This window comes from Excalfactoria chinensis, chromosome 15 (assembly GCF_039878825.1).
Source record: "Excalfactoria chinensis isolate bCotChi1 chromosome 15, bCotChi1.hap2, whole genome shotgun sequence".
NCBI classification, from domain to species: domain Eukaryota; kingdom Metazoa; phylum Chordata; class Aves; order Galliformes; family Phasianidae; genus Excalfactoria; species Excalfactoria chinensis.
In genome coordinates this window covers 9,749,273-9,771,446 of record NC_092839.1, presented here as the reverse complement: position 1 = coordinate 9,771,446, position 22,174 = coordinate 9,749,273, and the positions used below count along the sequence as shown (strand labels likewise).

The window sequence follows — 22,174 nt, the reverse complement described above, 5'->3', positions numbered from 1 at the left end:
AGAAATGTGCTACCTTTGCGTCCAATAAATAGTTGTAAGGCATAAAAATAATATCTGCCTGCTGCTTCAGGCTTCGAGAGAGATAATAAGGACAAGCTCTGTTGGAAAAAGAGTAAGCACAGGTTATAAGGTAATCGTAGCAGAAATATTAAGAGTGCATTCATCATTCCTGTACTGTGTTTCATGCTCTCAGTGGTTTCTAATCAATTTTCCTAATGAATTGAAACTGTCATGTTTGCTTTTCAGGCAAATAGCCCCATCCAAGCAAAACATGTAGTAAAGTGTAGAAACTAATGCCTATCAATGCACACAGCTCAGATGAACAAAGGAAAAAGGAAACTGATAAAGAGTGTTATTTGTTGCTGCATTATACTTTTAAACCTGTAGGCAAGAGGTAAATGCTGGGCTATTTTACCTCAATAAAAGTCACATCATCCTCTTAAATCTGACACAAAACTGTAATGTTTGTCACATTAGATGACATTGGAAGCCTTTACTCAAGCAAGAATTAAAATACTGGTGATCTGATCTATCTTTACACAAGAAAGAATTGAAAAAGAATGCTGTGTGATGAAAACAACAGTAGAAGTTAAGGCTTGAGTACACACACAGTTTTGTCAGAAGCTGTCTCTGCAACGTATCTGGCTACTTCACTTGGTTCTCAGCATTGCTCTGCTACTTTAGTGTATGTCCAGGTCATATCAATGCATTAAAAACTACAAGCTGATGAACGGTTTTCACAAGTGAGAAGGAGTAAAATCAGAGAACAACTACCTGTGCTTGCTTCCATTTTTAACCAAGTCTTCGATATCCATGATTGAGTCCATCAGCCCTTTCTCTGTAGACTTTTCTGTGAACAGTTATAACATTACAACCAGAGGCTTAAGTGAAGGCACCCCTCAAGGACTTCTTGTTACCCTGTTCATCACATTCATCCACTTAACGTTTAGTTCTTGAAAGACATGAACACAGAGCACAGCACACGCATATATATATATACATACCACATACAAATGCACACACAGACTCTGCCTACTCTTTCAAACTTCCCTACCTGCCTAGCAACTCCCTCTCCAACAAATGGGGCTTTATTTCCACAGCCAAACTCACCTTCCACATTGTTATAAAAATGACAAGCACGAGCCATCACTTTCTTTCGGCACATATAGATCTGCAAAATATAGCACTTTTTAGCACAGCTTGTCAAGCACTGTGAAGTGAGCTAAGAGATGAAGAGTTATCCATTATCCATAATCACTTAATGACTAAACACGGGCCACAGTTCTTCAGTTTTAAAATCAGGCATCCTCCTGTTCCCCCGAAGTTATACTCTGTGTGTGTGAGTGGCACAGAACGCTCACATGTTTGGAGGAAATTTGCTTACATTTTGCTACATGTTTCAACAGAGCAACCTTTGACATTACTCATCAAAACAACAGGTAAAGCAGCCACTGATGCATTACTTTCAAATGGTTGTTGCCATTAAAAAACACTGAAGCACAGACCTGAATAAACTGCTAACTATTAATCACCTCTCATGTGCTACACAATCACATCCTCCTTCAAATGCTACTGGAACTGCCAAACGAAATCTTGCACTAAGATATAGCAAGCTCCACAAAATGCATGAAGAAAACAAAAGAGCATCTTTCACTACAGCCTCCAGTGATAAAACAGTGTCAGGCTTAAGAATTACACACTTTATGCCAACACAAAAACCAGCCTGGCATGTTCTTGTTACACGTGTTTCCAAGGCTCTGTTCTCACCTGCATGTGGTTGCTCTCCTGTCGTTTCACTTCAGGATTGATGCAAAGCTGCTCTCTGGAACCCAAAACACATATCTTTGGCCTGTTCAAACAGAACATACAAACCTGGTGTTAAAAGACAAAGCAAGAAAGAAGAACACAGTTGAACACACCTACGTGGGGTTTAATACCTCAAATGTGAGAGGTTCATGAGAAACAGATGAGCATAAAACACGGGTCAGAATCATAACCAATGAGTTAAGTCTGTCTGCAACAGCCACAGATACGCTCCATAGTACTACATTACTCCTGGGAACAGTGGGAGGCAATGAGTAGCAGCTTACATTGTGCAGTAGAGAATCTGGGTTTTGTTATGACAGATCAGCCAGATAAGCTGGGGCTGCCACTTACTGCAAGCTATTTGAAAGGCGGCTGTCATTCTTACATGCATGAGATCATGACAAGAATTAATGCAAGGAATTTTGGAAGCAAATGTGTGAAGTAAAGAACCCAAACCAGACTGAATTCAGGAAATTCAACAACTGAAGGAGAAAAAGACAACAAAGAACCCCAGGTTGTACACACACACATTAAGAGAAGCACATTTCAGTACCAGCTTTTTATACCATCATAATTTTATACAGACATAAATTCAGACAGCAACTAAAACAGTATTTTCTTCCACCTTTTCTTTACATAGGAGCACTATCCTAAGTCATATTTACCTGTAGACTGTGTTCTTTAATTCGTTAATGACCTGCGTAAGCTGAGAGTGAGTCCTGGATGCATAAATTATTTTAGGAATGTCTGTGTAGTACGCTGAAAAACAGAGGGAAAAAGAGCAGAAAAACACTATTAGCACAACAAGAACATGTGATATTATTCGTTTCCTCTCCCAGCTGATGCTATGGCAACAATTTGCCCTGTAGAGACAAGAGATTCTGTCACACAACTGCTCACACGCATAAAATGAGCTCAACGTGCTTTTAATACTCTAAGAAAATTAAAAGTACGGCAATAAAAGCGGGTGTTCATTAACATCCCTGCATCGCTCCCACTGAATATACACAATGAAGCACTCACTTGGGATATCACCATCCGTGGCAGCACTACCCCAGGAGGACACGGGTCTGTCAGGGAACAGCTCGACTCCATTCATACGCTGTGCAATTTTACGGGCTGAGATGGTATCTTTGAAGTGTTCTCTCCAAGCCAGAGTGGAACAGAGCAGGCAAAGGGTCTTTCCTGTACCCGTAGGGCTCTCTAGAATGCCGTTCACTTTCTTTATTGAAGAGAAATAAAAGGAATAAAGGGAAGAACGAGTCATTGGGAGGTTCGATAGAACAAATACCCGCTATAAAAGCATAACGTGGAACAGGACAAAGCACGGCGGGGCTGTGCTGGGCGGTCTCACCGTCTGCAGACACTCGAGCACTTTGGCCATGTAGGTCTCCTGACACTCATAGGGCTGGAAAGGGAAATCCACCGTGACTCCCCTCAGCGTGATCCTGGGCATCGCTGCCGCCCGAGCCCTGCAACGGAGAGCACCGTTAGAAGCCGGGACCGACCGAAACGACACGGAAAGCCCCGCCGATCCGAGCCCGTCCCAGCCCAGCCCGTCCCGGTAGCGCTGCCATTAACGCCGCCATTAACGCCACCAGCCCTCACCTCCCGCACCCCCGTTCGGAATCCCCGCGTCTGTATCACGCGCCCTTCCGCCAAGTTGCGATGCGTCACTTCCGACGGAAGCTCACTCGAGACTTCCGGCGTTGCCCAGGAAGTGGGGCCTGTGTGGGCTGTAGCGGAGCCTTGAGGCGGGGATGTTGCTCTGCTCAGCCGCTGTGCGGTTCAGGCCCTGGGAGGCAGCAGGTTGGTCGCCTGTCTGGGCCTGAAGGGGGCCCAGAGGCCGCTTTTGTCAGCCTGTCCCCCCTGCTGTGCTCCTCCAGTGTGTCAGGAGTGGCTGGAGCGTCTCCTCTCCTTGTTAGAGGCTCAGGGTGATGGCGGATGGCTGAGCTTGCTCTCTGGGGCTGCTTTCTGCCCTGCATACCTGGAACCCTGCACAGAGAGCAGGCACAGAGCACGAGGTTTGCTGTGCAGTCACCCTGCCTGGTAGATAAGGGAATGGCTCCTTTATTTTGTTGGGCCTTGTGGCTTCTGCAGCAGTGAATGTTGACAGGTGTCTTTTGCTAAGGGTGAATGTGCTGCTCCTTTGTTCTGCTTCCCTTCAGCACATTTCTCTGCCTCCCTGCAGCCCCTCGAACCTCATGTGCCCACAACCAGCCCTGAGCTGCTCTGTGCTTATGGATCACTGTGTAAGATGCCAGCAAACCATGCAGCTCTTTGTAACAAATGGGTAGGTATGGTTTACCTGGATCCCTACATTTCACTAATCTGCATTTTACCTACATGAGGAGAAAGGTAGGAAGGAAATGTTTCATATGCATCTCCCCGCGTTGTCGCAGCATCCCACACTGTTAAACAGTTGCCGTGAAGATGCAGCACAGGATGTGGTTTAGTTTACTGTATCTTGTCAAATAGCTCCGAGCAAACAGCAAGGCGTAATGTTTGAATGTAGAAGTGTTCAAATACTTTACAGGCCTTAAATGTGACTCTGTTGTATGAGCTGATCTCAAACTTCTGGTATATGCTGAGTTCCATTAGGGGAGTTTACTTGTGTGGCTATTTTGCTCACCAGTCTTTAAACTCCTTGAGCTGAACTTGACTGGCTTGTAAACTGTCTTTAACTGCAGCTAATGGGCTGGAGAGGTTGGGGTTATTCCTTCTGTGCTTTGCAGCGCTCCACACAAAATGTAACAGTTTATTTTGCCCCTGTTTCTGCATATGCCAGAGAGCTCTAACTTGATACTCATCGTGCAAGATTATGCTGCAAAAGAAATGACTTATTAAAACTGTGAAGCACCGTAAGAGTGAGAGGTAAGATATTTGTAATGGAGAATAAAGCTTTAAAAATGATCGCAACTACGTGGAATTTTCTGTCATTATTTCTTATGACTTTCCTACGCTAAAGAAGAATAATAGCAGTGCTATGTCAAATCAGATTATTTTTAGAGTTCTTTAGGTAATGTTGATTGAAGCAATGTTACTTTTAGAGGAGAGCTGGAAGGCTACCAAACCCAAAAAGGAGCGTGAGTCAGCAGCCTGCTGTTGTCCGGGCTGTGTGAGTCAGCACTGGCTGAGGGCTCCTTATCCTTCTGGAGGATTGGTTCTCTGCACCATTTACCTTACTTGACCAAGTCTGCAGTGCCAGCATTGGTGAGCCTGTCAGTGCTGCACCTGAGTGTTCTAAAATCAGAGCACCAAACCTCATTAAATTTGTTTCTCATTAAAGTTGCTGAAGAATTGTGGGGGTTCACTGAAGCTGGAACATCTGTTTGATGTTGTGACACAAACACAGGAAGCACAAGAAGTTGTCTTATGCCTGGACTTTCATTCTGGTTCCTGGCTCCCTTCATTCTTGCAAGGCAAAACTTTGAAGAGGGGGGAAAAGAGAGAAAAGGAAGGTTTTAAAGAACAAAACAGATCAGTGCAGTTACTTGGCAGCCCAGCCACCGCACTCTTAATGCTCAGTAGATAATAAACCAAGACAGGAAGACATGCAGCCAACTGAGTTTTCCTCCCTGCATGCTCGGGTTAGTGACTGTTGATTTGGAATGAACCATTTTTCATTTGAAGCAGCACCTTCAAGGGGAGAAATACACAAAGGAAAGACCTTGAAAAAGATGAGCCTCAAACTGTGTAGGGAAAGAGGGGTGTGTGAGTGACTGAAGTGAGCTGCAGGGCCTGCTGCAAGCAGAAGGTTTGTGCAGTGCAGAAGTACAAAGTGCACCACCTTTAGTTTTGTTCAGAGGCCGCCTATGTGGGATTTCTCTTCCCATCTTGAGGAATTGGAGGAGACTTTGAAGAGCAGCATTGACTGACGGTGAAATTGCTGCTATTTGTGGGAAGGATATTTGTCTCCTTTGGTATAGGAGAGAATTAGGTTGCCATTCATCGTCCTTCTGAGGATGTGTGATGGTTCCTGCAGCAACCATCTAAAACTTCTGTTTGGCCACATAATTCTTTGGTTCTTTTGAACCCAGGTAATCCGGAGCCTTGGTGTCTTTTCCTGCTGTTGGGTAATAGCAAAACAAAAGCTTTCCTCTTTGGCACCCAGACTTTCACACAGTCATTCTGTCATTAGGAAAATGAGTAACTACCCGTTTTACAGATGAAGCCGCCTAAGCAGATGGGGTCAGTGATTTGGTGTGTGGCAATCACTGGACCGGAGCTTGCATCTTCACCTGCTCCAAATTTGCCCTTTGTTATCTGTAGTTGCTCAGCCCTCCAGCGTTGCACTGTTCACTTCTGTACCCACACCCAGGGGTGACCTGAATCCACAGCTTGTTTTGCACCTTTACGTGACTGAAGTAGCACAACTCTTCTCCCCGACCCAGTCCCTTTGTACAACTTGGCCTCATTTCTCAAGTGCACGATGGTTATGAAGAAGAAACATCAGAATAACCCTGTTGTTTCCTTGCCTTCAGGGAAACATTTCCTTGATTTAGTGCTGGCATTGTCATGGATTTCTTGTTTTAGTTAACGATTTCAAGGGGTTGATGGCTGCCCTGTGTGGAACATTTATCATTCCATGCCAGTTAAGGCAGCTTCTCCCAGCTTGAGACTGCAAATAGTGCAGAAAGGTCTCATGCTATTGCCTGGCAGTGTGCTAGTCTCTTATATTGCAGTACCATAGAAACTTGAAAAGACAGTTACATTGAAAATAAGGAAGAAAGGTCACCCAGTGTAAGAGATGGACCCAGCATTAATTATATTGAAGTTCTTTATGTGTCAGGTCATCTGGAAAGTGCCATCAGTGCTGGAGCTGAAGTGTATGCTGTGTGGCATAGCCACTTCCATGGAGTTTGATCACTGTTTCTTGTGCAGTGTGCTCCAATGGGACACGCACCTTGCAAATGTCCTGTACCTTTTCTAAATAAAAGGAAGAAAACTTATGCAGTTGATGTCTGGATGCTTCAGAACATTGCATGGGGTAGGCAGACCCTGTCAGACCTCCTGAGTGAATCAAAGCCAGAGCTGACACTGAATGGAGCAGGAGAATTCCAGTATTGGTGTGCCTGGGATTGCTGTCTTTACCTGCTGATGGGGAAATATATTGATGAGCCATAGGAAACTTCAGCCTGCAGCCCTCAGGAAGACCTCTAAAGTCATAGAAATTCAGCCTAAGGAAAAAGCAGGGGATTTACAGCTGGGAAATGAGCCTTGAATAGATGCAGGTAGCAGTTAATTGTCCACTTGGGATTAAAAAGAACCCTGCTCCAAACATGGAGTGGAAATCTGTGGATAATGCCAATATTATCTTGAATTAGCCTTAAGATTTCTATTTCTGTGATAAAGCTTTTCATTTTATGTACAGCACTGAGGGAACGGGGCTCTTGGAGTCTGGGAGAAAAGAGAGGAAGAAAGGACTCAGAGTCTTTCAGGGCATTCAGCAGACACTGCATGTAGCTCCCATCCCTGTTGCAGCCGCTCTGCCTGCAGCAGTGTGAGCAGCCCATGGATCCCTGCAACTGCTGGGGGGGCTCTGGAGCGCCTGCATTGCAGTGCACTGGGGGGGCTGCAACCAGGGGCTGTGCAGGGGGCTGCAGGGCTCTGTGCAAAGCCCATCTGAGGGAAAATGTGGTGATTCTGTGGTCCTGAGCATGGCTGGGGGGCATGCTGCAAAAGGTGTGCTGGCCTCTAGGCCAGAGAAGAAACAAAGGGGGAAATGGTGGAAAATGGAAAAGGAAGAAGAAAAGATGTCCCGATGCCTGAGAATAATAATAATTAACACATACATATATATAGAGACAGGAAAGTTCCGCTGGATTTGGAAGGTTCTCTTCTGCTCTTCTGCATCTACTTTTACATCACGTTCACCCCTAACTGCTGCCCCTTTGGTGCCCTGGTGCACAAACTGTGCCTAAAAGCATGGAGCCCACCAGGAAACCCCCGTCCTTCCCTGCACTGTTTGGCTGAGAATGCAGCAGTGTTTGGGGTCTGGCTGTGAGCCCCATCCTCCTCATTACCAGAACTCAGAGCTGCCCTTGGGGGCAATTAAAAAAATGAAACGAATGGAATGAGATGAAATAAAAGGAAATAAGAAAAGGGGTAAATAATAAAGACAACAAAGATCATGAAAATAAAAACCCCACCACCAACAACAAATCTGCTCGGTTTTGCTTTCAAACAGATAAAAGGGAAGGAGAGCAGCAGACAAGAAAGGCAGGCGGGGGGGAAGGCCATCTTTTGCCGGAGCTGGGTGTGTCTGCTTTCCCCCCCCCCCTTAGTCCCCCCCTCCCTGCTCCGCAGTTCTGGCAGCGGACGAACGGGGAGGGACCGCCGTCAAAGCCGCCCGGAGGAGCCGGAGCCGCTCATTGCCGCCGCCCGTCCCTCCGCTCCATCCCCGCGCTGCGGGCGCTCCGCTCCGACCTTACCTCCCCGTACCCATCAGCATGGCCAGCACCGTCTCAGGTAGGGCTGCTCGTTACCCTTGTTCTCTTATATATATATATATATATGGAGGTTTCCTGTTTTATTTGTTTCCTTTGGGCTGTGCTCTTTTGGTTGCATTGTTCCCCACCGCCCAGCACACACCCCCTGGTGAGAGGCAGTGGGTGCTCTTTTGATTTTAATAGCGATCCACCCATGATAAATGTGTCTATTTATACGATGGCTGCTGCTACTTTGCACCATCCGACGATGCTGCCTGCCAATTAATGGTTATTTCCGCAGTGTGATGCAGCTTTCTTTTCACTCCCCTTAAAAAACGTGCACGGGGTGTAGTTGGATGCAGAGAAATGCAAAATGGCATTTCCTTACAGAATCCCTTACAAGAAAATAATGCCTAAACCCAACCTGGGCGCATTGCTGTGCCTTCTCCCAGCTCCCCACCCTGTGCTTCTTTCATCAGGAGATGCTCCAGGGGAGCGGTCCTCTGATGGCGCTGGTGAAGCAATGCTGCAGGGCAGCCCCCCTCCCTCTTTCTCTCTCTCCCTCCCTCCTCCTGCAGCAGTGCTGGGGCTCTGGGTGGGCTTTGCTCCCCTAAAAGTGATCCTTGTCCTTTTTTGAGCTGGAGAGCATGGATTGAAATGGCTGGAGATGAGGTGGAGGGGAAAAATCCTGCATTGATACAGCAGACAGTGGGTGTGTTCAGGGGGTCTTTATCTTTTCCTTTAAAATAAAATAAATAGAAGTTTCTGGAGAAAACATTTACAGGGCATAAAGAGAGGCTTGAGTGGGTGAAGCTGAACCATGCTGGGCTGAGGTGTGGGGCTGAATAGGAAAGGAAGACAAAAGGGAAACATGGGGAGTGCTTTTGTGCCCCCTCCATGGCAGAGAAGCAGGCAGAAGGCAGCAGGCATACCTGCCTCTTCCTTTGCTGGGTCCTTCTGGGTGTTCTCTGTTCTTTTCTCCTTTTAAAAGGGATGGGAAGGTGGGAGGTATTGTGGGGCGGGTAAGGTGTGGTGGGCTATGTGAGCAGCTGTAGGTGGGGAAGCAGCATGTCAAAAGGTGTCTGAGTGGTAGGAGATCTTCAGCCATTGTATGCATTTGTGCAAGTGTCCCCATGCCAGGGTGTTCTGGGAGGTTCCCCCAGCTGCTCCCACCCTTTGATGGGGCTGGGGGTGCTTACAGCTGGGGAGGGGGCATGGATCCACTTGGGGGGACACAGCAGGCTGCTTGGCCATGACACCAAGGGTGCAGCTTACCCAGCATGGGCAAGGTTCTGAATGCATCCCTCATTTGGTGCATTCTTGCTTTCCCAGCCCCATGCCTGTGGCACATTTCACCTGCTGGAAGATGCAGTTTTACTGCCAGGGCAGACTTCAAATCATGCAGGAATGTGGGCTTCACAAAACCTTGTTTTCTGTGGCTCTCTGCAAGCAGAGAAGCGATGTCAGGGGGTTGGAAGGCAGGGCTGTGGCAGGAGGAGAGCAAAGCTGAGCCTCGCCCAGCATTGCAGCAAGCAGCTTCCCACCAGCTGCTGTCTCCATAGCTGGAAAAGGCTGGAAAAGCAGGGGAAAAAAAGGCAAGCTGCTCCTTAAAACAAGGAAGAAAAAAAATATCTTGTTTTCTCTCTTCATTATCCCCAGCCAAAGCTAATCCATGCTGCAGGGAGAGCAGCTGCAATTGTCTGCAGCTGGTGCCCAGGGGCTGATTCCCCCTTGGGAAGATTTTCTTGGGTTTATTCAAACAAATTGCCAGGATGGTAAGAAATAGGGCTCACTTCCCCCAGCCCAGCAGTTGGCACTGGCTTCCACCTTCGTTTTTTTCTGGCCAGGGTTGTGCCTGCTAGTGCAGAAGCGGAGGGAGCAGCAGCACATGCTCAGTGCAGGTTCAGCTGCAGTGCTGCAGGGCCGGAGCCCCACACACCCTCCTGCAGCAGCTGGACAAAGCTTCGTGCTTCCTGCAGCTCCTAATGGGATCCTGTGGGGCTCTATAGGGTTGGAGCTTTCCCCGTCGTGTGTAGTTGTCTGGGTTGAGCAGAAGCCAGGAGCACCAGCTTCCTCCATAGAGATTATGAAATGATGCAGTAAGGTGGGAGCCCCATGGGCTTTTCTCGGATGCTGGTGTCTGAGAAGGAGGAGCTGAGAGGAGCTGCTGCTTGGCATTCATGGATCCTGGAGTTTTCCCTCCTGCACTGAAACGTCAGAGCTCTGTGGCCTGATATGGGCATGGGTTGCCCTCTTACACCCTTTTCTGAATGGTGTTGGTGGACATCAAACAGCATTGCTTCATACTTTCATTTCTACTACTGGTGAAAGTCAGGGTTCTTTCTGCCGCTCCTCTCCATTCCAGTGTTCAACAAATCACTATTTATTTTCTTTCTCCATTGTTGATGGAGTGCACGTGGCCTGTCTTAGATATTATGGTACTTTTACTGGGACCTCAGTTTTGCAGGCCAAGAGAACCTCTTGCAGGCATTGCTTTTTAATTTAACTGTTCATCAGTGTCTCAAGCAAAGGATCGAAATCTTTAGATAATATATTTTCTTTCTAAAATATAAGCCATATCTTCATTGGTGGCACCATGTTGGTACTGTGTTGACCCCTCAGATATCTCAAAATTCTCCTATGCAGAAGGGAGCTAAACTGTTGCTCATATCTTCAGCTATGATTTAGAAATACAGAAGTTAGAGAGCAACCAAAGACCATGTGAATGCGCTCTAGCACCTTGGCACATCCCAAGTGGTGAAGGATATTTTCTCACCAGGATATTTTCTAACAGCCCTTTTATTCTTCTGAGGTTCCTCTACATGTTTAGTGCCATACCGCAGAATCTTGTGTTCTCTGAACATGTTTATGCAAATAATATCTCTGTCTATGGTGCAAGTACAATAATCCTCAGTTAAGGAAAAGGAAACCAAAATCCAAAGAAACCAAATGGCTGCCTGTAGCTCAGTGCGGCACTGAGCTCCTGACTTAGTCCCATGAACAGCTTGTCCTCTTCCAAGCTATTTGATAGCAGCTTCTCTTTGTCTTATCCAACCCTGACCATCCAAATCCGCATTTTTCCAAAACCTGTAAACACTCTGGGTCAGCTGCCTCCATTTTGGCTTCTTCATCTTCTTTAGCAAGCAACCCAGCCCATGCTTTTCTACTTCCTGGTGTCCCTTCACTAACCCACTCAGGCTGCTGGCTCTCTGCTGCACTGCTTGGACCCTTCTCCCTTGCTCTGCCAGGAGAAGGGGAGATTTCCCTTATTATTTTCCTGCAAAACACTCCACCTGTTCCAGCATTAGAGAGTGAGTGATTTGCTGATCTATTGACTGTGCATAATGCGGGTTGATTTTGTGTGCATGAGTTGCAAATGAAACCTGGGAGGGAATGAGCCAGGCAATAGGAAACCACATCTGGGGATGGCTCAGCAGATGTCCGACAGCAGGCAGAGTCATCTTCATGTCATGAGTGATTCTGCATGCATCCACAGCACCTTCTGGGTCTCTGTAGAAATGGAGATACGTTGGCCTTGTTCCTCAGGATCCCACTGCTTTCACTGGTTCCTCTTCCTCTTTTGGCTGTATGAGCTCTCGTGCTGCTCTGGTTTGGGATTCTGTGGAACAAGAAGATGGAAGTGAGTTCGACTGAGGCAAAGGGCTCACCATCGGCTTGATGGCAGTGAGAGCAGTGAGAGTATCTCCATCCTGCTGTACTCTCGAAGCTTATTGAATTGTGGTTGCATTCGTTCTGCATGTGACATGGCATTCTTTGTACTGAAAGATCTGGATTGCTGATCCTCTTTGCCTTCTGTTTATATTTTAGTTACATTTAGTAACTGGACTATTCTCTTCTTATCATGGTATAATATTCTTCAAAGACACAATTTTTTACTTTTCCATAGTTATATTTGCAAAACGAGTAATTTTCTTCTCGTAACCTTCCTTTGACCTTGCTACCAAATACAGCTCATTCGGTCTCATCCATTTTAATTCTCCGAATTCATACAAATGATTCTCAATGTGCCTCTGGCTCATTATGATTTATATTGTATTGGTGTTGTGCCTTACCAGACCTGTTCTATTTTGCTGGACGTCATTAAACATCTAACATCTAATGAGACAGCCTTCAGCTTCCTTTCATCTGGTCCAGAAGCAAAGAACCAGAACTTTTGACCAATATTGGGTTGGATATGGGGAACCCTGTGGTCTGTGCACATCACCAGAGAGAGATGGTTCATGTTACTCCTACCTTGTGCCCATCCCCAGCCACTTCTCCATTTCCTGCTCCACAGCCACTCAGGGAGCAACTGGATGGTGTCCCTGGGGCTTAACTTGAAGATAAACACTTTACATGGACAAATGCTGTGTGTAGAGCTCACGGGAAGCAGCAGGAATAGGAGGATGCATTATGTACTGTGCAGCACTAGGGGGAGAGCAGGAAATGGGTCACTGGAGAGGAAGGAAGCTGAGAGCATGTTCACTTCTTAACAGGTTGGTAGAGGCTTTGGTAATCTGCCTTGTTCTCCTTGCAACGGGGAGGAAGTAATCTTTTTCATGCAGTATGGATAATGCTGAGAAAAGTTGGATGAAACATTTTAATTAAGATTAATTCTTGAATGGTGTGTGCAGTGGAATTGAAACAGAATAAGACCATGCTTGTTACTGGGCATAAATATTCGGAAGTATTGCACCTTTTTAGATAACATTGTTGTTTAGTAACTACCCGAAGTCCAATGAAACCAAAAATAAAGTTTGCCCCACCTTACAGGCTGATTAAATAAGTCCGGCTTTTCCAGTCTAAATGTTATTGAAATATGTAAATTTGTGCACTGGAAGGCACATGATCTTTCCTGGCAGGAGCTGATTGCATGTAATACTCTGGCCAACCATCTGTCTTGTCTTGCTTCAGGGATTATTCACCCTGACATAAATATGTCCTCAGAACTTTACATCTATTGGTAAATATGAGTGTAGACACTCCTGAGGCAAATTGATGAGGGCAAGGTTTCCACTTCTGGTCTTTGCCCTGGGAGCTTCAAGCATTCTCTTTCTGATGCAACTGAAATTGAAAGTCTTTCTTCAAGAGACCTCGGATTTAATCTCCTTTGACACAGTTTCTTCCCAAGGTTCAGTCTTTCCCCTTTTTCACGCAGAAACTCCCAGCCTTGGCGCTGCTCGGGGCCTCAGGCGTGGTGCTGAAGGGACAGCTCCAACGACTGATAGCGGGGATGGAAGGGCGGTGGTGCTGAAGGGACAGCTCCTCACGGAGCCGTGTTCTGGCTGGGCCGGTCGATTACCGCCCCACTGCCGCCTTTCCCGTTGCTTTCCCCCGGACCAAGCTGTGCAGTTGCCATGGATTTGCATGGCAGCGAGGGCTGCCCTATTGGTGGAGCTCTTTGGCTCTTTGCCCCTCAGCACGCCGGTCTCTGGGTCTGTCAGCTCTCAGCTTTGCTCCTTCGGCCCGTGTGCCCACACGTTGCTAATTGCATCTGACTGCTGGCGCCGGGGTGCAGCTGCTGGCTCCAGCTCCGGGAGAAGGACGCAGACCACTTCCAGGGCTCATTAAAGCACTGCCGCAGCTCAGTGGAGCGATGTCCTTTTGTCCTCCTCTCTCCTCTTCATTTTAATTGACAGAGAGGGACGGTCAGTTTGTGCTACAGAAGGGAAGCAGGACAGGGAAGATCCCAGTGGAATGAAGGCAGTTGCTAAGAAGTGAAATCACTACAATAGGCCTCCTGAAATGCCGGGCTGCAGCGGGCACTCATCTACACAGAGAACCACAAAATCAGAACTGGGAGTTCAAGTAATGACATATAAAGCATTGTGGTTCATAATAAGTGCTAGGAGTTAAACTGGTGGGTCAGCAACGTAGCACATCTGCTTAATGTCTTGGCTTCACCCAGAATCAGGCATAATGGTAAAGCAAGGACCTTGGTGCTCTCTGTTAAGTGGTAATGTCTCTCATTGGGTCCAGGGATCCTCCTCTGGGCTCTTGGCAGCACATTATGAGATATAGTAGTTTAACTGATGCATGTTGCTCTTCTAGTACAATGCTGCACTCTCAGAGGCTTCCCAAAGTCTTTTCCATTAAGAACAAAATCAAAGATGTCCTGCTTGGATTGCTGATGTAAACTATTCCTATCTGGCATGCATTTAATAGCAGAGCTGGACAGGGCATTAAAATAGCATGCAGCATGAACTGGGAAAAGTTCAATACAGTTCTGAGCTGAAGGGACTGTTGCTCAGCCAAAGGAGGGTGTTAAGTAGGATGATGTTTCGTAGTTGGGAGGGCAAATAAATGCTGATATAAAGTATGCAAATAGACTCACTTTTTCCCCCACCAGAATAGCAAAGAGAAAGCAGAGAAGCTGTATGCCCTGCTGTTGTTAGGGCAGCAGTGCAGGCACTTGTGATCTCTGAGGGTGCAGCGGTGCATCCTCCAGCTGTGGGAATGCTGAGCAAACTTAAGGGGTCACGGTGGCAGAGCTTGATGGGACCGTGTATTTCCCTATCCTTCACAGAAAGCCATGAGGACAGCATTTACTGTGATTGCAGTCCAATATCAGCATCTGTCTACATGAACCCACCTGTGCCGTCCCTTGCCTGCTCCTGCAGTGAAGGAGTTACACAACTGACTGCAACTTTCCTCTTGATCCTGACGCTGGGAAGTTGCTGAGGGTTGAGAAATATTGCTAGGTGTCAGTGGGCTTCTGAGTCTGGAACTATGATGGAGAAAGTGTTTGGACAGCTGTCCCTTTCTGGTTCACTACAAGAGCAATAGCGTGTCTGGTCCTTAGTGGGAAAATTTTCCACAGCAACTTACACTTCTGCAGATGGTAGAATCCTAATATGTGTCTTCCTATGACATTTGCTACACTGGCTGATAATTTAGTTTGCTCTAGTACTCTTTGGGGACACTATAAAACCCATAGCAGCCTGGAAGTCTTGCACAGAAGCTGTAAATGGTTTTCCTTGGGCCTACTTGCTTCATTTCTCCACGAAAAGGAGCTACTATTGCCATCAGACTCTTGTCATTGCTATTTCTTCTTTTGCAGCCTACAAGGAGAAAATGAAGGAGCTGTCTCTGCTCTCCCTCATCTGCTCCTGTTTCCACACCCAGCCGCACCCCAACACCATCTACCAGTATGGAGGTACGTAACTTGCTCCCACAGAAGCTGCAGGGCTGTTGGCACATGCTGTGGCTGACACTTTGGTACCAGTGTGGGCACTGTCATCCTGGGGCAGAAATCCCCATCTCAGCCCAGGGTTCTTCTGCTAAGCCTCCTTCTGCAGTTTATTCTGTGTAGACATGACTCACATTTTCCCAGAGGCTGTCCAGTTCCTACTGGGGTGAGCTCTTATGTTTTTTTTCCCCCCTAGATATGGAGGTGAAGCAGCTGGATAAAAGGGCATCGGGCCAGAGCTTCGAGGTGATCCTGAAGTCTCCTTCAGATTTGTCTCCTGAGAGCCCCATCCTTTCCTCTCCCCCCAAGAAGAAGGACCTGTCCCTGGAGGAGCTGCAGAGGAGGCTGGAGGCTGCAGAGGAGAGGAGGAAGGTAACGAGATGCCCCGAAGCAGCAGTGGTAGACATTGCCCCCAAACCCTAAAAATGGCTGATCAGGAGCAATCTAAAATGACTGCTGATGGTGTTCTTACCTATTATTCAGCTATAGTCAGGTGAGACATGGGGAGAATGCAGTTCCACAACCTGGTTTAGGCAGAAAGTTGGATGTGGTGGCCATAATTGTCCTCTGTCCCTAAAACTGCAGAGTTTTATGGAGCCCTGTTTGATCTCATGTGCATGGCCAGGTCACGGGGAGTTCTTAGCAGCTGATGCAGGAGATGTAACAGCTGGTCATATAGAGGCCAGATCAGCCTCAAGCCTTGCTGTTACGACAGCTGCCTGTGCTATTTCCCACATCACTGTGAATGCCTTCTGGAGGGAGCTGGTCAGCAAAGCTCTGTGGGGTCCAGAGCAAGGCTGAGGGGTGCTGTCCCATTGCCTCACCAGACCCAGGAGGCTCAGGTGCTGAAGCAGCTGGCGGAGAAGCGGGAGCACGAGCGGGAGGTGCTGCACAAGGCACTGGAGGAGAACAACAATTTCAGCCGCCTGGCTGAGGAGAAGCTCAACTACAAGATGGAGCTGAGCCGGGAGATCCGTGAGGCGCACCTGGCTGCCCTGCGGGAGCGGCTGCGTGAGAAGGTGAGCGTCAGGGGTGCTGACACCCATGGGTGGGTGCTGTGGGGTCTGGGGAGGTCACAGAATCATAAGACCATAAAATAACCTGAGTTGGAGGGGACCCACGTGGATCATGGAGTTCAGCTCATGCTCTCACTCAGAACCTCCCACCATTCCAACTGTGTTTCTGAGACTGTTGCCTAAGCTTGAACTTTGTGTCATGAACAAGGTGGTGGATGCCCCATCCCTGGAGATGTTCATGAAGGTCAGGCTGGCTGGGGCTCTGAGCATCTGACTGAGCTGTGGGTGTCCCTGCTGGTCATTAAACGTCCCTTCCAACTCAAATGATTCTAGGACTGACCGCCTCGTGTCCTCTCTCCTGTTCTTGCAGGAGCTGCACGCAGCTGAAGTCCGCAGGAACAAGGAACAGCGGGAGGAGATCTCTGGATAAAGGGCTTTTCTACACATCCAGCACCTGATTCCTGTTAACAAACCGACCGACACGTTTTATTTTCTTTGTTTAGATGCAGCGTTTGGTTCTCCATCCTCCTCCCCCCCCCCCCCCCCACCCCATCCCCTGGTGTTCGTCCCCCCAGCAACACGCTTCTCTGTCTGCATCCTTAATCGTTTGGTGCTTGTGGGGAGTCACAGGTCGTAGGGACCTCTCAGCAGAATAGCAGCTACTTCACATGAAATAGAGATCAGTCAATCAAGCAGCTTCTTTGGAGGGTTTGTCCTTTTTTCTTAAAAACAAAACAACCTATTTCTTAAACTCGTGTAAAAATTGAGCTATTAATAAATTCAACCAGCAGTGTCACAGATACACAGAATTCTTATCTGGGGACTTTTACTACTCTTGGTGTTTGCTCTGAACTAAGTATCAGGATAACAAGGAGTGATTGTTTCTGTGTGTAAGCAGAGCAATGAGCAGAGTGTCAGTGAAGAGGGCCAGGCTGACTGCATGGCACTGCCATGTGGCTCCCAGCCATCCCTGCAGCCAGGGTAGGCAGCAAGCACACGTCCTTATCTCGGGTGGATCTTTGGTAGCCAGTGTGGAAATAGGGGAGGGTCTCAGCACAGAGCTTGGTGCTGTCATAGAATGTTCCCAAGAATGTCCCATCCTTCTCCCCATCCCCATCCCTGTCCTCATCCATGTCTCCTTCCCCATCCCTATCCCTGTCCCCCATCCCTGATGACTGCAGGCTGAGCCCCCTGCCCTCCTTACGGGCTCTGTCACCTCAGCTCTGCAGAACCCCAGGAGGGCCCTCAGTCTTCAGCCTGTCAGCCCTCCACAGCCCCCTTGGAACGTAGGGACAGGACACGGTGGTGAGGCCGCCTGCTGGCAGGGAGGACATCACTCTTCCCAAGGATGGATGAGGCTCAGTGGATGCTGAGAACAGGGAGCTCCTGGGCAGCGCTTTGGGACAAGGACTTACCAGCAGCACTGGATGAGGTGGAGCTGAGCAGGAGCAGTTCTGCAGGAAGGGTGAGGAGGTGTTCCCATACTCGTTTCTTGGCTATCTTTAGCTTTTCAAAGCCTATTTTTAAGCAAATATTGTCTCTTGGTGGAGGTAGGGATGAGTGGAGGATATGCAATGTGACAGTGGTAGGTGACAGCAGAGTGATGCAGGCAGGTGGCTGACAGCCTGGGGCTCCTTGACTGCTATTGCCATGGTTTTGGGAGGCAGCTGAAGTCCCAGCACTGCAGGGCTGTGCCCGTGGGACCTTGCACCCACTCTGCTTCAGCCTTGAAAAGCTGAGAGGAAACACTGCATCCAAAACATTGCATTGAATTGGGTCCAACTGTGCATGGGATGCAGTGCTGAGCAGCCATCCCAGTCTGTGGTGGGATTTGGGGCAGGAGGTGATGAGGGTACCCCCGTGTTGTGCATTGGTGCTGTGCTTTGGGGAGGGCAGCATGCAGGGGTTGGGCTGCTGGGGTCCCCTGTGCTGTGCGTGGAGCAGAAGGGGATACCCCATCCCTGGAGGAAGGATGGGTTCCTGAGCAGCCTGATCTGGTGGGGGCAACCAGCCCACAGCAGTGGGATGATCTTTAAGGTCCCTTCCAACCCAAGCCATTCTACAGTCCCACCATTCGCACCACAGGCTGTGCGCTTCCCTCTCCATCTCTCCAGAAAAGCATTGCTGGCTTGGTTAGGATCTGATGTTTTCTAAGGTGTGCTTTAATTACACACACAAAACAAATGGTTAGGACCAAAAAAAAAAAACAATACCAAACCAAAAAGAAAACCCACCAAAAAGCCAAAGGGCAGCACTGCTGGGGGGCCAACCCCGAGCTCTTTGCTGATCTCCCCACAAGTTCCCAAGGATCTGGGAGCGACCCCTCCGCAGCCATAGAGCATTTTGGGGGATCTCTGCTCCTGCAGGAAGGGCTCCCCCCGGTGCTGGGGTACTGCAGAGTGCTGGGGGCAGAGAGGGAACCGGAGCAGAACCGAGGGTTGACTTTCTTAGCAGTAGCCAATGATCCGTTTATAGTAGCAGCTGTCTTAGATACGCATCGTTGTAGAGCGCGGCGTCGCCGCCGGCATCACCTCATCCATATAGTGACAAGAAATTAAAGAGAGGAAAAAAAAGAAAAAGTTTAAAAAAAAACAAAACAAAACCTAATTTTAAAAGTAATTTAAGCAAAATATTTGTGTGTAAGAAAGGGTTGAAACTGTCCCATGTTTGTGTCCCATGCTGGTGGGACCTGAGAAAGTATCCGCGAGATGTTAACCCCGTCCTGCTCTCTGTGGTGCTGAGTGTTTGCTTGGTGTGTACTTCTGACCTGGAGCTTGTTGTAAATACTGTTTTTAGTACTATGACTATTACTATGATGATGATTATTCTCCGAAATGTTGTACTCATGAGCAGGAGTCCTAAAGGAGAGAGATGAGCACCTTCCCTCTGGAGCGGGGCTGCAGCACCCACCCAGGGATGGCACACAGGTGTTCGTGCTCCCATCTGTGATTCAGCACGTGTGAGGGCTGTGCCCTGAGCCGAGGGGTGAGAGTGAGGTGCTGTGGGCTCAGCAGGCTGAAGCTGTGCAAGGAAGGGGCTCATCCAGGGGTGAGCCTGGGGAGCCTCCTGGTCCCACCCTGTCAGTGTCACGAGGGTTGAGAGATGTGGCTGCAGGATGCGTTGCTGCAGGCTGAGTCATGCATTGGTGACAGCAGGGATTGGCACACGTGTGTGGCCAGGTGCTGCCCTGCCATGCCATGGGTGGGTGCTCCCAAGGTGGCTTGCCCCTCACACCACTGTTAGGCTGAGCCTTTCTTGGTCTCATCAGCCCTGAGCCATACAACTGCTGTGCCATAACCCAGATGTGGGGTTACCTTTGAGTCAACCTTCTGTGGACAATTCATGATCATGTGAACCCCACACCGGGGCCAGCTGCTATCGCTGCCCTGTTAGCTGGGGGTGAGCATCCCTGGTGTGGGCTCTGCCCTGCTGCAGGACTCTGTGTGTGCAGAACTGCACCCGCGGGAATGGGGTTTGCACTCGCACTGTTGTGCCACTGGGAGTGAGGCAGGGAATGGCTGCTCGTGGTGCTGGAGGTTTCTCATACCCCAAAGCAAGGGCTTGGGGTTCCCATTAGCAGAGCCCACCGCTGCCCATGGGTCCCACATTCCATTCTGAGCTGGAGGTGGTTGTTGTGTGAGAGAAGTGATGTTGAAAAACAAGGAAGGAAAAAGAAAGAAACTGGGTGCGACCCCCCACGTGTGCCCATCTCTCTCCGTGAGTTGGTTGTTTGAGTTCTAAGGCTCCTGTGTGTATTGTGGGAATACCAATAAAAGGCATTAAACAGAACCCGAACCTGAAGGTTTTACAAGACAGAATCCAAGCCTCTGTATGTTCAACGAGTACTTTGCACCTGTACAAAAGATGCAGAAACCGAACTCATCCTTTCTCACCATTCTCGGAAGAAAAGTAATGCTCAAATGCAGGTACCACCCCGAGCCCTGCACTTAGAGGTGAGGGCATGCAGCGTAACAGAGGATGAGCAAAACATTATGAGATGATTGCGAATACAATAAATCCAGTTCTGGAAAATGCGTGAGCTTCTTTTCTTCTCAACACTCTCCCCCCTCTCCCCACACCCTCCACCTCCTGTGTAATGTTTCCTAAAGGCAACACAGCCCCCCTCCTATCCCCACCCTGGGGCAGCATCCCAACAAAGCCCCAGAGTGAGATGCTCCTAAAACATCCCCAGTGCTGCAGCATTCAGATGGCTGCCCTTTGGGATTCCCTCGGGTGCTGCCCTAAGGAACCTGCAGTGCTTCCTTAGTGAGCCTTCATCAGAATAGGCAGCACCCACCACTCCCAGCCCCTCCGGCTCCAAAGGAACATCCCCAAAGCAGCATCCTTAGGGACTGCCCTGTGTTTTGGGGCCCAGTCCATATCTCTGCAGGAGCAATGCTGGGGCTGACGCACCGCAGCTCTTCCCACGTGCACAGGATGCCACCGTCCCCACAAGCAGCAGTTCTATTTTTTGCAGTGTGACCTTGGCAGTTTGGAAGATAAGAACCCAACTGGGAACGCAGCGCAGCTCAGTGCTCAGAGGTTCTCTATCTGCAGCTCCAGGCATGGGGGCCTGTAACAACGTGGTGATCCTATGTAAAACAGAGACCGAGTGCCTGTAAGGCAGAGCCCTCAGCCCTAGCTGAGCTTGCAGCAAAAGGGAGATTTTGCTTCCCAGGAGATCACAGGCCACAGACCCACTCCCTTTATTGCACCTCTGCCATTGGGGATGGGAGGGAGGTTCCCATGGAAAGCAGCTTTGTGTTGTCTGCTGGGTGAGTTACCACTGCTGGGTGATCTGATGGTACTTGAGGAGAAGCAAAATAAATCTGATGGGTGACAGCCCTGCCCACAGCATCAGAATACGATGGTGCCAAGCCAAGCTATGAGTCTGTGAGACTCTGACACCCACTGGGGGAGGTGACATCCATAGGAGAGGTGTCCTGAGCTGCACAAAACACTCCCACAGTCTCTGTTTCCTCCAGGTGCAAAGCACAAATATCTATCTCCAGTTTGATAATGCATTGCTGATAAAGACAGTGGAACAGTCATCAGAGAACGTATCTCTTCAGACCTCAGGGTCAGTGGCAGAGCATCGTGGCACAGCTCTTGCAGGGCTGTGAGCATTGGGGAAGTGAGGACTGGAAAGCAGCTGCCAGCTGCTGGGCACAGCCCTGGCACTGGGAGCTCACTGGTGGCATGCTGGGGTCTCCCCTGAAGCGCTGCATGTCCTGCACGGAGTCATTTATCCCTATATCCAGTCCCTATATCCTTTTTGTGGCTCCTCCTCTGGATGCATTCCAACAGATCCACGTCTCCCCTGTGCTGAAGATGGATGCAGTGCTGCAGGTGAGGTCTCACAGCACAGAGCACAGGGGCAGGACCACCTCCCTGCCCTGCTGCCTGCGCTGCTTTGGGTGCAAAATCCACGCGTAAGCACTGCTCTGCACTCCTGAACGGAATGAATGCAAGTGCATTCACATGCATCAGTGGGGAAGGACGAAGATAGATATACCCAGCACCCCATTGCATTTGGCTCAGGTGCATAGGCTCCCCATGCACACCATGCCCTGGGCTGGGGGTTATGCAGGATGCTGGGTGCATTTGCAAGCAATGGCAGCACGCAGGAGTCTGGGTACACACGCACGGCCTGGGGGCATGCACGAGGCCTGAGAAGCATGCAGGAGATGCGTGCAAGGGGGGGGGGGGGGGGGGGGGGGAGGAAATAACAA

General features: G+C 48.9%; 2 protein-coding genes across 5 annotated transcripts in view; one reads left to right on the top strand and one right to left on the bottom strand.

Moving 5' to 3' along the window:
• RTEL1 (regulator of telomere elongation helicase 1) overlaps positions 1-3,959 on the bottom strand; it is a 33,589-nt gene extending 29,630 nt beyond the window's left edge. For 3 of the 4 annotated variants that reach the window (XR_011905357.1, XM_072350036.1, XM_072350038.1), the window contains exons 1-8: positions 3,415-3,959; positions 3,161-3,278; positions 2,830-3,028; positions 2,472-2,565; positions 1,768-1,849; positions 1,111-1,171; positions 775-850; positions 14-98 (exon numbers count right to left, since the gene is read on the bottom strand). Coding sequence is in view for 3 of the 4 variants with exons in the window: in XM_072350036.1 (XP_072206137.1) it covers positions 14-98; positions 775-850; positions 1,111-1,171; positions 1,768-1,849; positions 2,472-2,565; positions 2,830-3,028; positions 3,161-3,262 (699 nt within the window). In the remaining variant the exon portion in view is untranslated. The remainder of the gene's footprint in view (positions 1-13; positions 99-774; positions 851-1,110; positions 1,172-1,767; positions 1,850-2,471; positions 2,566-2,829; positions 3,029-3,160; positions 3,279-3,414) is intronic. The other variant, XM_072350037.1, reaches the window with a different exon arrangement.
• Positions 3,960-7,978: 4,019 nt separating this feature from the next.
• STMN3 (stathmin 3) lies at positions 7,979-17,242 on the top strand. Its single transcript, XM_072349889.1, has 5 exons — positions 7,979-8,277; positions 15,298-15,393; positions 15,623-15,798; positions 16,254-16,445; positions 16,813-17,242. The coding sequence occupies exons 1-5, from the start codon at positions 8,259-8,261 to the stop codon at positions 16,870-16,872; spliced, it is 543 nt and encodes a 180-aa protein (XP_072205990.1). The 5' UTR covers positions 7,979-8,258; the 3' UTR covers positions 16,873-17,242.
• Positions 17,243-22,174: the final 4,932 nt, after the last annotated feature.